Below are 15,406 nucleotides of genomic sequence, written 5' to 3'. Positions count from 1 at the left end.
TAGTTGGAGGAATATGTATTCAGGTATATTCAGAACAACTGCGCTTAATCTTAATTACATCTTCCCATTAACTAAACACAAGGTGAGATAGGCAGGTCTCTCTGCAGAGGATTTGATTCTTTATGTCTGTGTGATGAACGTAAGTCCACCTCTCTATGGAACATAAAAACACTTTCCCAACTTTTCTACTTTTTTTTTTCTCCCACAAAGCATCACAAAACTGTAGAGCATCCAACAAATTCTGGATTTTCTGCCACTTTACGTGAAAAGGAGCAAGCAGAAACTTATGAAAAAGCCTGACACTGCTTACACAGATACCTGCTTCATGTGTAGAAGATTTGGAACAACTATTCATCGAATCACAGACCAGTTTGGGTTGGAAGTAACTTTAAAGCTCATCCAGATCCAACCCCCTGCCACGGGCAGGGACACCTTCCACTAGAGCAGGTTGCTCCAAGTCCCTGTGTCCAACCTGGCCTTGAACACTGCCAGGGATGGGGCAGCCACAGCTTCTCTGGGCACCCTGTGCCAGCGCCTCAGCAGCCTCACAGGGAAGAACTTCTGCCTCAGAGCTCATCTCAATCTCCCCTATGTCAGTATTGAGAAAGGACACACCATGTCTATAGGAGTGATTGTCCTACAATGGCTACAGCAGGTTATGCCTGCTGGGATGCTGGTGCTGGCTTTGCCATTGGAAATCACAATCAGCAGAGAAGGCAGATGTTCTATGTGCTGTGCCATGAGATTTTTTAAATATCACTGCAGTATGGCCATACAGCTATGCAGCTACACTGAAAAGAGCAATGTACTCAGTGAAAAACTAAAACACACACTCTGCTTTCCATCCAGCCTTCCTTTTTTTTCAATTTTTTTTTTAATTGAACTTGACACTTCTCCAGCCCTGCTTACCAGGTGATTTCACGCTGAAGCCTTTCCTAGGTTTTCCAAACCTGCCTGAAAACATCTTAAATGCAAATCTGAGAAAAATATACTGACAATTTACTTTTGGGCTTCTTTGTAACCTAACACTTTAAGAATAGCTTTTATCTATTCAAACCTGACATTTTCAATTTGAGTCATACAAAGCAAACCAGCTTTTTTTATTTTATATTTTATATTTTATAATTTGTATACTCCTACTTCTTTCAGCAATTCATAGGCTGAAATCAGAGGGTGAATTTCCAATGTGCTACCTTGCTGTGAGACTATATGTGCTACCTGGTGCAAAGTCAAATCCTAGCGATGAAATATGCTCTGGGTACCCTGCAGGGATGCTCCAGGTTGAAATAAAGACAATGAAAGGGTCTAGAGTTGACTTTGATCTTCTAGATAACACTTTCTTGTCTTTCCCCAGGAATTATTTATTGCAGGTTAGTTCAACTCACTAAGCTGGAGTAAGATGGCACCTGCTGTCAAGCCAGGGATTTGAGGTTTACACCTCACTTTGCCTTTTAAACTAGTGGGAAGTGAGAGTAAAAATCCAAATAAACTTCCAAAGCTCAGGCCTGAATTTTCCAAATGTCACTGTGGCTGTTTTCTTGGGCAGATGTCACGTAAATGTACAGTGCTCTAGCTATAATTGAAAGAAATAAAAGGAAAAAATACCCTAGCAACAGACTTCACAAGTATTCAGAAGTAGGTAGGAGCAGAGGAACTGTGAGTAATCAGACATATATTCATATTTGGAAAATGTAATGATAATGCCTTGAAAAGTTGACTAAACTTTGCTACTATTAAACAGGAGCTGCTGGTTTGAGCGAAAAAGTGATATATCATTTATCACTGTGAGGCTTTTGAACTTTAATCTATAACCCACGAAAGGGTGCAAGAAGAGCCTGGAAATTATGCTGAGCTTAATTATACTTAATGTGAATTATTCAGAAGTGCAGCAGAGACTAAAAATTTATTTCATACAAAGAAGCCTGACATTTTAATTGGTCCTTCAGAAAAGAGACAAAACAATTTCCTCTCCCGAAAATTTACATCTTCCCCATCAAAGCAGCAGCCTCAGCCAAGCAGAACTTCATTAACAAGATTAATTATCACGCCAGCGTCTGCCTCATCAGGTGTGCAGTGCAGGTGAAAAGCGCGGCCCCCTCCCCGGCGCGGCCCCAAGGAAAGGCAAGAGATTGAGGGCACCGTACCTTGGTCATTAGCCATTTTGTCAGGGTGCTCCACTGCAAGAAAGAGACAATGTCATTAGAGACTGACAGCTCCTCGTAGGCAAACTGACACATTGCATCCACTATTGTGTCAGCGGGCTGGTGCTGACTTCCCGCACTGGGGACGGATGGTGCAGGATGACGGGACGAGTTTTACCCTTCCCTTTTTCTGAGATCCTGGAGAACTGAGAGGACAAACACAGGATCATAGGATCACAGAGTCTCTTGAGTTGAAAAGGACCCAAAAGGATCGTTGAGTCCAACTCCCTGCTCCTCATAGGACTACCTAAAGCTAAACCATACGGCTAAGAGAAACATCCAAATGTTCCTGGAACTCTGAACCAAGGTTGCACCATGATTTATACCAGACATGTTCATAGAGTCATAGAATGGTTTGGGTTGGAAGGGGCCTTAAAACTCATCCAGTTCCAACCCTCTGCCATAGCCAGGGGCATCTTCCACTAGAGCAGGTTGCTCCAAGCCTCAGTTCAACCTGACTTTGTTTTCACCAGGTTTTTCCATATGTGAATCCTTTACCATAGCATTTTTTAATTCTCTTGTTCTCCTTTTTTTTGTATAATCTGGGAAGTTTAATCAAGCAAGAAGGGAAAGGGAGAGAGACACTGCCTCTTTAAATAATTGCAGTCAAACCACCTACAAGCTAAAAGCTTGGTCTGACTTATATTATCATTCTTTCAGCTTTTTACAAAGGAGTTTAAAACTATTTACATGTTTTTGCATAATAACCATAAAAGATAGTGTGAAGTGCACCAGACAAGGCTTCAAAATTCAGTAGATATATTAAAAGCTTTCCTGCACAGCTACAACTTCTGACTATTTATGATATGGCTGAGGGAATTAAACTTTCCTCTGATTCATAAGTAGCTACTATCATAGAGCATTAACCAGTCCTCTGCTTAATAAATTATGCAAGAATCTTAAGTACAGGAAATCGGGGGGAAAAGAAGTGATTTGGCACATGAATCTGGAAGTCAAATAACCACTGCCTGCAGGTGCAGGGCATGCTACTCCCCTCGCTGCTAAAATCACTGCAAAACCTTCCCTAGATCATGGCATCATGCTAAGAACAAACGGAGGTACTGACGTAGGAGTAATTTACATTTCAAAACACATCTAGGAGCTCCATGCCTGTGGCAGAGAGGGAATAGCTCCTTTGATGACCCCCAAACCCCCAGGTAATTTTTTAATTCCCTCTCAGGGATGCAGAGAAGCCGAGTATATGGAGCACATTGACTCAAACTTCCTAGAAATCTGCGAGCCCGCGCTTCCCCACTGAGCCATATCTGGGCTATCACCTTTCCTTTAGGACAAATATATTCATGAAAACATGAAACCTTGCTTGTGAGTGTGGTTACCTCCATCTGAGCATGGATGCCCCTTAGGCGCTGCCCTGGCACCTTCTCCAGGTGATGGAGGAGGTGAGACCCGTGACACCTCCAGTGCCATGCGATGCTGCAGCCCCGGTGGCTAATATTGGCTTCCAGCAGGTCATGGGGGCTCATGTTTTGGTGCTGGTTATGAACTGGGAAGTGCTGTTGGACCACGACGCCGAGGCAGCATTAGAGGGCACTGCAGTGCTAGAAATGCTGCCCCACGCCACCCTTGCCAAAAAGGGGAGTAAAGTGGGGGGATCGGCATCACCTGCTATTTCAGAGCTCTTCTAGAAATGGTACAGCGGCAACCTTAAGTCTGGTGTCCTGTAGAAAGCCAAGGAATACAGTTCTCCTTGTAGATCTTAGCACAATGAGAATATCTGAGAGTACTGTGAAGCTCTTTACTTCTTCGTCTCTCTCCTTTTCCATTCTCCCCTTTACAACCACATCTCATCCCGCGTTTTGTTCATGCTAGACATTATGTCTATCAGTGCATTAACAGGCAACTTTTTTCATTTTATACGTATTGATGTCTTGTCAAATTCTGATAACCACTCCCTCACTGTCTTTAATTAAAGGAGTCAGCACACCAGGAAGGTCTGTTTGTAAATGCTGGCTGAAATTCTGAAGAGGTACGGCTCAGCTGAAGAAAGCATAAACATTTAGTAAGTTTAGTTCTGAGATTTGCTTGCTTCTGTAGCAGATGAAAAAGCAAATTGCTGACAAGTTATTTAAAAGATTGTGGAAATCCTCCTTCCTGTCTGCCTGTCACCGGTTCATTCATTCACTCTTTAGTTGCCATGTTTCATTGGGGAGTTGCAATAACATTTCAGACTATTTATTTACTTCAATAAATTTCTGAAAATCATTCCTTTATATACTATAAAATTAGTATAACATGGAGACTTGGGCTTTAATATTAGGACAATCTGGGAAAATACACTGCATTCAACAAAATGCACATACTATTTGGGCACTCTCTGCTTCTCTTCCTAAAACACATATATATATACACAGAATATTTACTGAAGTCATCCAGACTCAGTAAGCACTAAGAAAAATCCTAGTAACAACCTCAAATTCCAGCCCAAATTATATAACAAAGAAAAGGTAAGATGTTAGATCACATTTCATACTTCTATTCCAGGTGCCTAAGAATGTGTGTATCAGATTCTCCATACTTTAAGTGATAAATTTAACCAGCCAGAGCATAAAAAGACCAGATCCTCAACTGATGTAAACTGTCAGAGATTGATTGAAGTACACAGTGTGACAACAATTTACATAACCTAAGGATTTACCCATTTGCCTCTATATTATCATCAGTGGAGCTGAGGTGGAAGAATATAAACTCATTACTCTGTGGTAGTGTTATTTACTAGTAAACATATCTCTTTCTCACAGATCAGTACATTTTCATTAGTAAAGGAAAGTCACTACAAATACTCTCATTGCAGTTACAACACAAGTAATGGCTTGGTTTCCTTGGAGGAGCTTTATGTGCTCTAATGTATGAAATGAGACAGTGGGCGACTTAGTGGATCTTTGATGCTTGTTTAGCTCCTCATGATTTAAAACATCCTCTGATCAGGACATAGATTTGCCATCAGAACACATGTAACCATATGGCTCATGCATATCTTCTGTTAATAATCATTAAGGGCAGGAAACCAACATTTCTGCATAATTCAGAATGCACTCAAGACTTCAGAAAGTCTTTTCACCTCAAGTGTAGGGATAAATTTGTCAAAAAAACAGTTGAATAGTATTGAACATGACATATTTAGGGTGGATATCATTAAGTATTCATGGCAGGGTATTAGACATAGTCCTTGTAGGCTATTACAAGATGTAACAAATGTATAAATTCATCTTTTCAGTATCTGTTGATGCTGTCTGATCCAGAATTCGTTTCCCAAATGAGTTTCATGGTACTTTATGTAAACATTACAAAGCAGGTGATATCAAGTGCATTAATCTTTTGGTTTAGTTACATATCTGGGTCTCTATATCTTTTCATATCTCATTAGTCTATGGTTATTATATTTTGATGCCTTGTCTCATTGTAAGCTCAGTCTAATAGACTTCTGCTTGGCACAAATTGTAAGCATGAAATTAAGTTGGCACCGTTGTCTTGATAGAGATGAAGCACCAGCAAAGTGCTATCTCTTCACATTTCATGGCAGTGGAGAATCAATAATCAGGATCTTACCAATAATTCATTCAAAGTGAAACATGACTTGGACAAGTAAGTCCTGCAAACCTGGGCAGGCAGTGATAAGCTCAGAAAAAATTGACACAATTTTTCTTTCTTTTTTCTGATTCTCTTCCTACTTTATGGAAACAGTTGTATGAGGCTTTTCACTCCCATCCAGTGGTCGATAGCATGCTTTAGAGGCACTGATATCAGTGAAGGAAAAAGGGCAAGCTCTCTGCCTGTGCAGCTGTGGACACTGGCTCATTCATCGAAAGCCTTTCTTAATGGCTGAAAAATGGGGTTTCCCCTCCTTCCCTTCCAGGCAGGGCAAAAATTTGCTATTCACATGAAGGTTTGCTGATAGAGAACTCAACTACAAGCTCTCACCAAACAAAAAACAAATCCCATAAAAGGAATGACGTGGGGATGGTGTGGCACCCCTTCTCTGCAGTCACTTTGCTTAGCACTGCTCACATCAAAGGAGGTCACTTACGACTGATTTAAAAGAGGCTTGAGTGTGAACGCTAATTCCAAGCCTCCCCAGCCCAGGTTTGAATCTGAATTTCTCTAATTTCTCTCCAGTTATGACTACTCAGGCCCAGCCTGTGTCCTGTCTCAATTGTCTTCTGCTAAGTTATGTTATTTTTACAAACGAATCCCACGATTTTCTCTGGAGAAGGCATTGCAGTAACATGCTCTCTCACATGCCATGTTTCTCTCCTGGAACAGGTTCGCTGTTTGTGTCATTTGCGTTTTTCATTAATTACACGTCATTTTAAAAAGTAATTTCATACCTTTGTGCAAATGATTGAGTGACAGTTAAAATAGAAGTAGCAGTGCTGCCTCAAGCACCCTGCTTCCCACTAACAGTAATATTGCTTACATCTTCATAACTAATAATTATTGGGTAGATCGTGTCAGGGCTTCACACAGACAGACAGCGGGGAAAAGAGCAGAGGAATCTCTCTCTGTGTTGCTTAGAAATTGAGTCTGACAGAAGTGCAGTCCTTTGCTCTCATGAACACATTGGTGCTGGAATACCAGCCAAAATAAAGGGTGCCCCTGTTTTGCCTGCTCCTCCTCACTGGTCACTTACAGAGAGGGATAAAGTACTAATTAGTCTGTTGCTAATAAAAGCTACTGAAAAATATCTTGAAGAACTTTCCCCATGCAAAGTCAAGCTGCATCTCAGCTTGCTGAGAGTTCTAATCATGGTTTTGTCTGCTCTGTTGATAGGAGTGAGTCATTACAGGTTCCTACAGTCACCAGAGGATCCAAAATTAAAAGGGACCTCCCTAGAGAAATCCAGTCAAATCCAATTAGCTTTGTTATTGCTGGTGGAAAGTTATGTGGTGTCAGAGTGCTTTCTCCTAGCTGACTGAATTTAAAAATGTGGTTACCACCTCATTATGTGGTTTACTTTTGTCAAGTACTGCACCTAGCATTTTGCTTTTATCTCTCAGCAACAGTTTCAAGTAATAGGATCTCTTCTGGCTGACATGGAATTAATTGCAAAACTCCCATGGAGGCATAAAAAAATTCTATATATCATTACTATCCAGATGACACAGATCCAAACCTTTCAGCGTCCGGAAGAAAGTAGGATCGGAGAGGGGGCCCACTCCCTTGGCGTTGCGAGCTTGGATTCTGAAGTAGTACACGGTGTCCAGGTTGAGATCCATGATCTGGTGGGTCAGCCGGTCACCGCTGATGGACTCCATAATCCAGTCATCAATGGGAGCGTTCTTGTCCAAAGTATAGAAGAGGATGTAAGCTGAAGAAACACAGCCTCTCAGTTAGTACTTTACCAAATTTTAATGTGCGTCTGTTACAAAATACGGATAAAAATCAGATTTCTTAAAAATCAGGCTTTTCTATTTAAAAGCAGGGATGTCAGGTCTCCAGTCTATTTTGCTTTGAGCAAAGTTATAAAAATACACATTTGTTTATGTTTAGAACAAAATCACAATTACAGTATTCACTGTAAGAAATACAGATTTAGCAAACATAAAAATAGGTAGCACTCATTAACAGACTGTTACAAGCTCATTTCTCAAATCCAGGTGCATCATTCAGTCTGATAGCTTCCATAACCATACAATATAAGTCTTTAGTGTTTCCATCCTGAAATAAAACTATATGTCATTAATGACACACATTAAATGACTGGGTGCTTAGAGGAAGCCATGCAACATTTCTTTTCAGCTATAGGGAAAAGTATTTTTGGGAAAAAAAAAATGGAGAATTAAAATTTTTGGTAGCTCAGAATTTTGGTAGCTCAAAGTAGTACAATAAATACTTTCCAGTGAATAAAACTTAAAAGTTTTAGAACTTAGTGACCAGAAGTACCAACGTTAGGATATTATAGTTTATAGGAATTATTTTGCCTGCAAATGAATTTCCAGGAAGAAGAAAAAAGCCTCTAATCAGGGCTGAGAGGTCTAGCACACCCTGCAACTAATGTGCAACCCTGCTTTTTATGTCTAAGAAACGTTTGACCACATATGCAGTAAAAAATCCCCATGAGAGTCATTCTGCAACCTAGTGCTAGAAGAAACAAGTTTGTGCATGGATACCAGGGCATCCAGCCTGGTGTCAGGTCTGAATGCTGCTGCTGATGGAAAAACCTCTATAAAAGTTGGTACCACGGAGCCATTTCATGCCTTGGAAGTCGTGAAAGCTTTTAGTTTATTTTGTCTTTTGGTCACTGGGGAATCAGGACCATTAGCACTCATTTGGGTGTGTTATCTATCAGAATGATCATGTCTTCTCTTTAATGGCTAAATTAGGCTAGTGTAAACAGAGCCATTTCATCAAAACATCCTCCTTTCGGACATGGTCACAGATTGTAAAATCGTGATGATAATGTAGAGTGAAATTATACACAGTTATGCAAGTCTAGTCTAGGAATTGTTATTGCTGGGTGATGTCCACATGGAAACATATCCTTATTTTTATTGGTAACATAAATTGGGATACTTTCCTAGTGTAACTCACAACAGCTTATCTGACTCCAGCAAGGCTCTGCTGAGTTACAACTGTTAAAAGCTGACCCAGGGCTCTTCACTGCTAATGGCTCACACGGGACATCGTTCTGAAGTGTTCCTCCTCTTACATTTATCCTCCTCAATGCTTCAGCAGTGTGTTGCTGGGATTATGAGCAGTAACAGTGACATTTTTGTTCTCCCACACAAAAACATGCTGTAGAATGGGTCCAACCCGAATGTTTGTAGGAGTGTGACCATAATGCGCACGTTTTTGAAGGTGGGCGATAATTCTCCTAATAATTATGTGGCTCTGAGATGTCTGTTAACAGCCCAAAATGATCAGTTACATGCAAAATCTCAGATAGAACTCTACTATATTTTTTAAACTAAATTAACATTAAAGGTTTGTAATGGATTTCTTAAATAGACACTAAGGTTACATAAAGTGTTTTGGAAAATAAGATCTGTCACTGTGAAGCATTCGTTCAGTTCAGTTCTTGTCAGTCAATATTAGGGTTTTTCCTGATCATCATTGCCTTAAATTGTTATTGTAAAATTAAATATCTACGAATAAATTCCCCCATGATGTGCTGCACCAAGCAACCTATTATTACATGTATTATGCATTGCACTATGGCCAAAAAAAATAGGTATTATTAGTCATTTCTAATTATCATTGAGCAGCATGAACCACAAAACCTTCACTTCAGGTGCTCCATATTTGAAGTTATATTACTGTTCTTAGCATTTAAAAATAAAAATTTACATCCCAAGTTCTAGATCTTACAGTATTCCTAACATTACCTTGAATCCTAAGCCAAGTTGGCTGATAAAGTAAAAGAAAATAAAATAGCATCAGATCAAATAGCACCCAAGAAAAAACAGTTAAAAAGTGAAAGCATTGAACACTCAGAAGAGTAAATAAATGGAGAATATGAGACAATTTAAATATTTACCAGTGATTTTTCCATTGGCTTCCAATGGTGGCTGCCAGCTGACAATGACAGTCCGGGGCTTCCCTTCCCGTGTAATGACTGTCAAATCCTTGGGAGCAGAGGTTGGAGCTGAAAATAATGGAAATAATTGAAAACAGAAGTTATTCACTTTTTTCTGAATTTCTTACACACCATAGCAGGCATGAGCTATTCAGTAGGCAGCCACTGCTTTCTTAGATCCTTTCAAAAGTGAGCATCTTTAGATGCATTTCAACCATGTAATATATGATTTGTTTAGAAGTGAGTTTTTAATAGCAGTAATTGCACAAAACACTGCGTGTGGATACGTTAGAATTTGGTGGATAGTTCTTATCCTCTACCAAGGCATCCAGGAACACCTAATATATTCAGGGAACCCTATACATCTAACAACAGTAATAATATTGTGACTTTTCTATTAGAAAAATTTGTACGTATGTACCAGTATAAACCAAACATAACTATATCTACTTGTTAAATATATCTCATCTTGGGACTTTTTAGATATGATAGAAAATTCTTAGCTTTTCTATTTCTAGTGTATTAAAGATGGAAGGTTGGATTTCTGAGCCTACAGTATCAACTTTGCACCCTTCCTTACTAATGATGGTCAGGACATCTTGCACATTGTCACAGATATTTTAAAATCATATTGTAAGACTGTGGAGGAGAAAAGAAAAAAGGCCAATTATTAAAAAACAGTTAAGAGAGAGGAGTAAATGCATTGCCACTGAGCTCATTGTTCTTTTACTTGGTTTGATGTCAATGACCTGGAGCATATAGAGAACACAACAGCACAGGGAACACAGTATATGAGCATCCCATCATCTGTATCCTACCTCTGTGGCCACTAAACAACATTTCTGAACATTTGAACAACCGCCCTGAAGTCACTTTATGAGATAAAGCTTAAAAAAATCTGTTGGATCATGCTGAGCTAAACCAGGCCAATCTAAACAGAGAGACAAACAACAAGGTGACAAACAGGGTGGCAAACAACAGGGTGACAAACAACAGGGTGACAAACAACAAGAAGGGAGGAGCCAGCTGCTGTACAGGATCTGGTCACAAGGAGTTAATCCCTTCGAAATAACACTCTTTGTTGCAGGTTTATGGTGTATTATCTCTTTGCTGTATGTGCTGGAACAACACTTTCAGTCTGATATGTCCAGAGTCAGCACCAATGGGACTCACTTCAGTCTCGTCACATCAGATGCTCCTCACTGGAAGCATCTTAGCCTGAAGTAGGCAAACCAGAACACGAGTTCGCATGTTTTTGAGAAGCCTCTTAACCCTGGGCAATGCCGAGCATGACCTGAGCTAACGCTTTGGTGGAGAAGTTTGCATTATTGTTATTGTCATTGCTGCTGTTGCTGATGATAATTTCTCAAGAGGACTGTGTTGCACTTAAAAGCTACTCATCTTGTAGCCAGCCTGGGACACCAGCTCATCAGTTTAAGAAGTGTACTAGAATCATAGTATCATAGAATCCCAGATTTGTTTGAGTTGCAAAGGACCTTAAGGCTCAATCAGTTCCAAACCCCTGCCATGGGCAGGGACACCTTCCACTAGAGCACATTGCTCCAAGCCCCTGTGTCCAACCTGGCCTTCAACACTGCCAGGGATGGGGCAGCCACAGCTTCTCTGGGAAAAGTCTGTGCCAGCGCCTCAGCAGCCTCACAGGGAAGAGCTTCTGCCTAAGAGCTCATCTCAATCTCCCCTCTGGCAGGTTAAAGCCATTCCCTCTTGTCTTGTCCCTACAGGCCCTTGTCCAAAGCCCCTCTCCAGGTTTCCTGTCAGCCCTTTTAGGCATGGGAAGCTGCTCTAAAGTATCCCTGGTGCCTTCTCTTCTCCATCTTGCATGGCCTTGCTTTTTCTGGGAACTGCAAGAAATAACCATTTTCATAAATGAATCTCACTTGATTTTAAAAGTAAAATTTCCCTTGTCTTTACTTTTGCCAAGCCTATCCTGTGATATTCTTTACCTTCACAAAAATTTCTACTGAAGTGCATTCATCTCTCTGTATGCAAAACCAGCATATTTATCTTAAACGTTATTTTCCTTTCTCTGATATTAATCCTTCTGACATGTTTTCACGTACTAGTTAACCCTTTCCTTTTCTAGACTTTCGGTCTTTGTGCAGCTAAACTAGCAAAGCCTGTAAACCCCTCCTGTAACACAGACTTTCTGTGCTGGTGAGTACCACGTGAGCTCTGCTGAGCGGCTGAAGTTGAGCTCTGCTTTCAGCAGATTGTGAACATAAGATATCATGCGAAAAATCAAAGCTTTAGATGTTTCCTTTAGCACTTATTAACACCCCTCATATCAGTAAGACTTGTGTAGGCAGATCTGGGGATGGAACTTGGCTCTGAGAGTTGCTTTTGAATATTGGACCTAACAGCTTTCCCTAGCCATAGTAGTAATCTCGAGTGAATTCTTTATCGATGCTGATATGTATGTTCTTTAATATCATTACAGGAAATTCAACATGCAGAATGGGTACAAAATAGGCAATAAAGATCAGCAGTGCAGTATGCCCTTAATTAACAGAGCTGCTCTATCAAGCTCAGATAATTGCATTGCAATCACATGGGAAAATCTAAGGACACATATATTCCCTCTTGTTTTCCCTTTGTTATTTAACTGGCATATACTGTGGTTTTCATTTTAAAAAAGCCCAACAAGTCAATATTTACCAGCAGACTTCATTTGGTACCTGCTGGTAGAAACTATTTTGTAATGGCATCTAGAGTGTTTTCAAGACCACCAGCACCACTTAGGAAAATACAGTATGTACTAATCTGGTGTCCACATGTATATGCTGCTGTCTACAACCGATGAAGAAGAAAAATATCTTCAACAAAACCACAGCCATTCTTATCTATGGACAAGGTCTATAGAGAGATATATAGGCAATCATAAAGAATGTGGAAAATCTAGTAGTTCTGCAGTATACAGCCTCACGCAGCTCAATGATGTAAAAGCTCTACTTAGTGCTTGTCAGGCCACACATGGAATACACTGCTCAGTTTTGTTCCCTGCTATACAAAAAAGATGTGGACAGGCTGGAGACGGTCCAGAGAAGGGCCACAAAGGTGATCCAAGGACTGGAAGCTGTGTGGGGAAAGGCTGATAGAGCTGGGTCTGTTTAGCCTGGAGAAAAGCAAGCTCCAAGAGACCTTATCCCATGTGCCAGTATTTAACGGGTGGCTACAAAGAAGACAAAGACTCCCTTTTTACAAGAAATCCTATGGAAAAGACGAGGCATGATGGGCTCAAGTTATTCGGGGAGATTCCAACTGGACATGAGAGGACATTTTTCACACTGAGAACAACCAGGCATTGGAATAAACTCCCCAGGGAAGTGGTGAACTCCTCAGTGTTGAACACTGTCAAGATTGGGCTGGGCAGGGTGCTGGACCATCTAGCCTAGGTCATCCTGTGCCTAGAAAGTTGGACTAAATGATCCCGTCCAACGTATTGTATGATTCTATGGTCCTATGAAATGTACTCAGGAGTTTCAAAAGAGGAGCTCAATAGCTTATTCTCGAAGAAATTAAAATTTAATGGAAGACCCCACCCTCCTTTAAAGACAGCCTAGGGATTAGGATATGTGTTGCCATTAACTCCTACGTGATAACTAGAAGTAAAGCCCATGCATACTATTTCCCTACTGTGGTTACGGGAAGGCACATGAAAGAGAAAGAAAGAATTACGTTTTGGAGAGGATATTCGTATCTGCAGAGATCACTATACCTTCATCCCTTTTCAAATAATTTTATCCTACTGAATTAGGGTTACATATAATACGTACCTGGTGTCTTTTATCAGAATTGCATTCAGAGCCCTTCAGAAACCTGAAGTATGTTTCATACTTCAAGCAGGATGTATCATATCTTCCTGCTTGGAAAATACCACTCAAACACTTGAGAAAAGCAGCTAAATTAAGCCTTCAAAGTGTGTTTGTTTATTATAAGAGTATAGTTAATATTGAGAATGGCTGCTTGCTGGAAATAAAGTACAGATACATAAAAACACTGAGGATAGAAGAGATGCCTTACAAACTGTTAGCGGGGAATTTTTTATTGAAACAATTTGCACAGGGTAGATAATTGTGCCTTTTAAATAAATAATGTGCAAGCTGAAAAGGCTGCTCATTTGACTAGTTGTTTAGGATTTTTTTCCTGGTTTCTGTCTCTAATTTTGCACACACAGGTTTAGTCACTGTAAGTGACTAAAGGTTTTGCCTGGGCTGAAGCATCAGTCACCAGCACAGCACACAGCAAACCACCAAAATGTGTCCACACAGTGTTATGAACAGACTTGTGAGTCAGACCTTTGGTCAAGCAGGATGTGTAGTAGATGGAAGCAGTCACTGAGCCTTTTTACTAAGTGGGTAAGATTCGAAGTCATGAACTGGAGACAAAATGACTCAGAACTTTGTAAGCAAAAATTTTAAAGTAGCAAAATCATTATCTAATGATAAGAGAATAATTACTGTCACCCAATCTTGGGTTTCTTCGAAAACTATTTTAAATCATTAGTATCAGAAGTCACAGCTACTCGTTATACTATGGGGCAAGGTACTACCATCTCTTAATTTCTTGCAGTGACAACAGAGCTCAGTAGAATGACTGCTCTGCCTCACTACCCATGAAAAGAAGTGAGGAAACACAGTTAAATTTGTACAGTGTCAGTTCACGCAGTTTTGTTGAACTTGAACAAGGTTTTTGATGGCAAATATGGAAAAAAACAAATCCATCCCAGCAGCTCTTGCTATACCTGCTTCGTAGGTGGTGGCGTGTGCGGTCATGCTCCAGGTGCTGGACCGCCGGCCTTTGGTGACCATGACAGAGAACTCATACATGGTGTTTGGCTTCAGACCGATCACAGTGTGACTCAGAGCAGTTGTATCTGCTGACTGCAAAGAGAGGCAGCGGAGAACATCTTTAAAGCCACTTTTTTTGCTGGTAGCTAAGCAAAACACGGTTACAGAGGATTCCTTTTTCAAGAAAAATAGCTCTATTGCTCCTGTGCACCTTAATGGGAGTATTTTTAGTACCATAGGCAGTTAAATAAATTATCATGTTGCTTTCTCTTTGTCTATTCCCACATTAAGCAATTTTCCATGCCCTTTTTTTTTCACATGTAAATTGGAAGCTAATCCTATGTCCTATATCTATGCCCATATGAGGACAAAAAATAGCAACATTTCCATAAACTAAACGCCCATTTTCAGCCTCTTTTATAGGTTCCTTCTAAAAAAAAGTTTCTAATACTTGCTGATTTTTAGTGGAGGTTCAGAAAACATTTTTATCCCAAGAATGGTCCTTCCTAAGGCTTCCCAGTTCCTGAAGTTAACATGTATTTATGATAAAGATCAAAATATGACCAGAACCGCTGCATAAAGATGCATTTTTGTATTCATAAAACACATTTCTTCTCGGTTAAATACAACATGTTTATACATTAGATTATGTTTGAAACATACTATTGATCTGCCTCACTGTCTTGTGTTATGAACAACTAAATGTGTCAATGTTGATGTGAATATTAATTATTCATTCATTTTTAGCTGATTTAGCTTTTTACTTCAGGCTGCAGTAAGGAACAATTTGAGTTGAACTAGTATCAAAGAAGACAAGTGAGAAGAAAATTATCAGACAAATTGGTGACAACTGGATAAAATCA

At 40.0% G+C, this 15,406-nt stretch overlaps 1 protein-coding gene across 1 annotated transcript in view; it reads right to left on the bottom strand.

Moving 5' to 3' along the window:
* The window catches only part of DCC (DCC netrin 1 receptor), a 594,156-nt gene that overhangs the window by 54,643 nt on the left and 524,107 nt on the right, over window positions 1-15,406 (bottom strand). The window contains exons 18-21 of the mRNA XM_030470251.2: window positions 14,498-14,636; window positions 9,697-9,804; window positions 7,333-7,527; window positions 2,145-2,177 (exon numbers count right to left, since the gene is read on the bottom strand). Coding sequence (XP_030326111.1) covers window positions 2,145-2,177; window positions 7,333-7,527; window positions 9,697-9,804; window positions 14,498-14,636 — 475 coding nt within the window. The remainder of the gene's footprint in view (window positions 1-2,144; window positions 2,178-7,332; window positions 7,528-9,696; window positions 9,805-14,497; window positions 14,637-15,406) is intronic.

The sequence above is a fragment of the Strigops habroptila genome, chromosome Z (assembly GCF_004027225.2).
Source record: "Strigops habroptila isolate Jane chromosome Z, bStrHab1.2.pri, whole genome shotgun sequence".
NCBI lineage: Eukaryota > Metazoa > Chordata > Aves > Psittaciformes > Psittacidae > Strigops > Strigops habroptila.
Note: the sequence above shows the minus strand (reverse complement) of the source record. Positions and strands in the feature narration are given on the sequence as shown.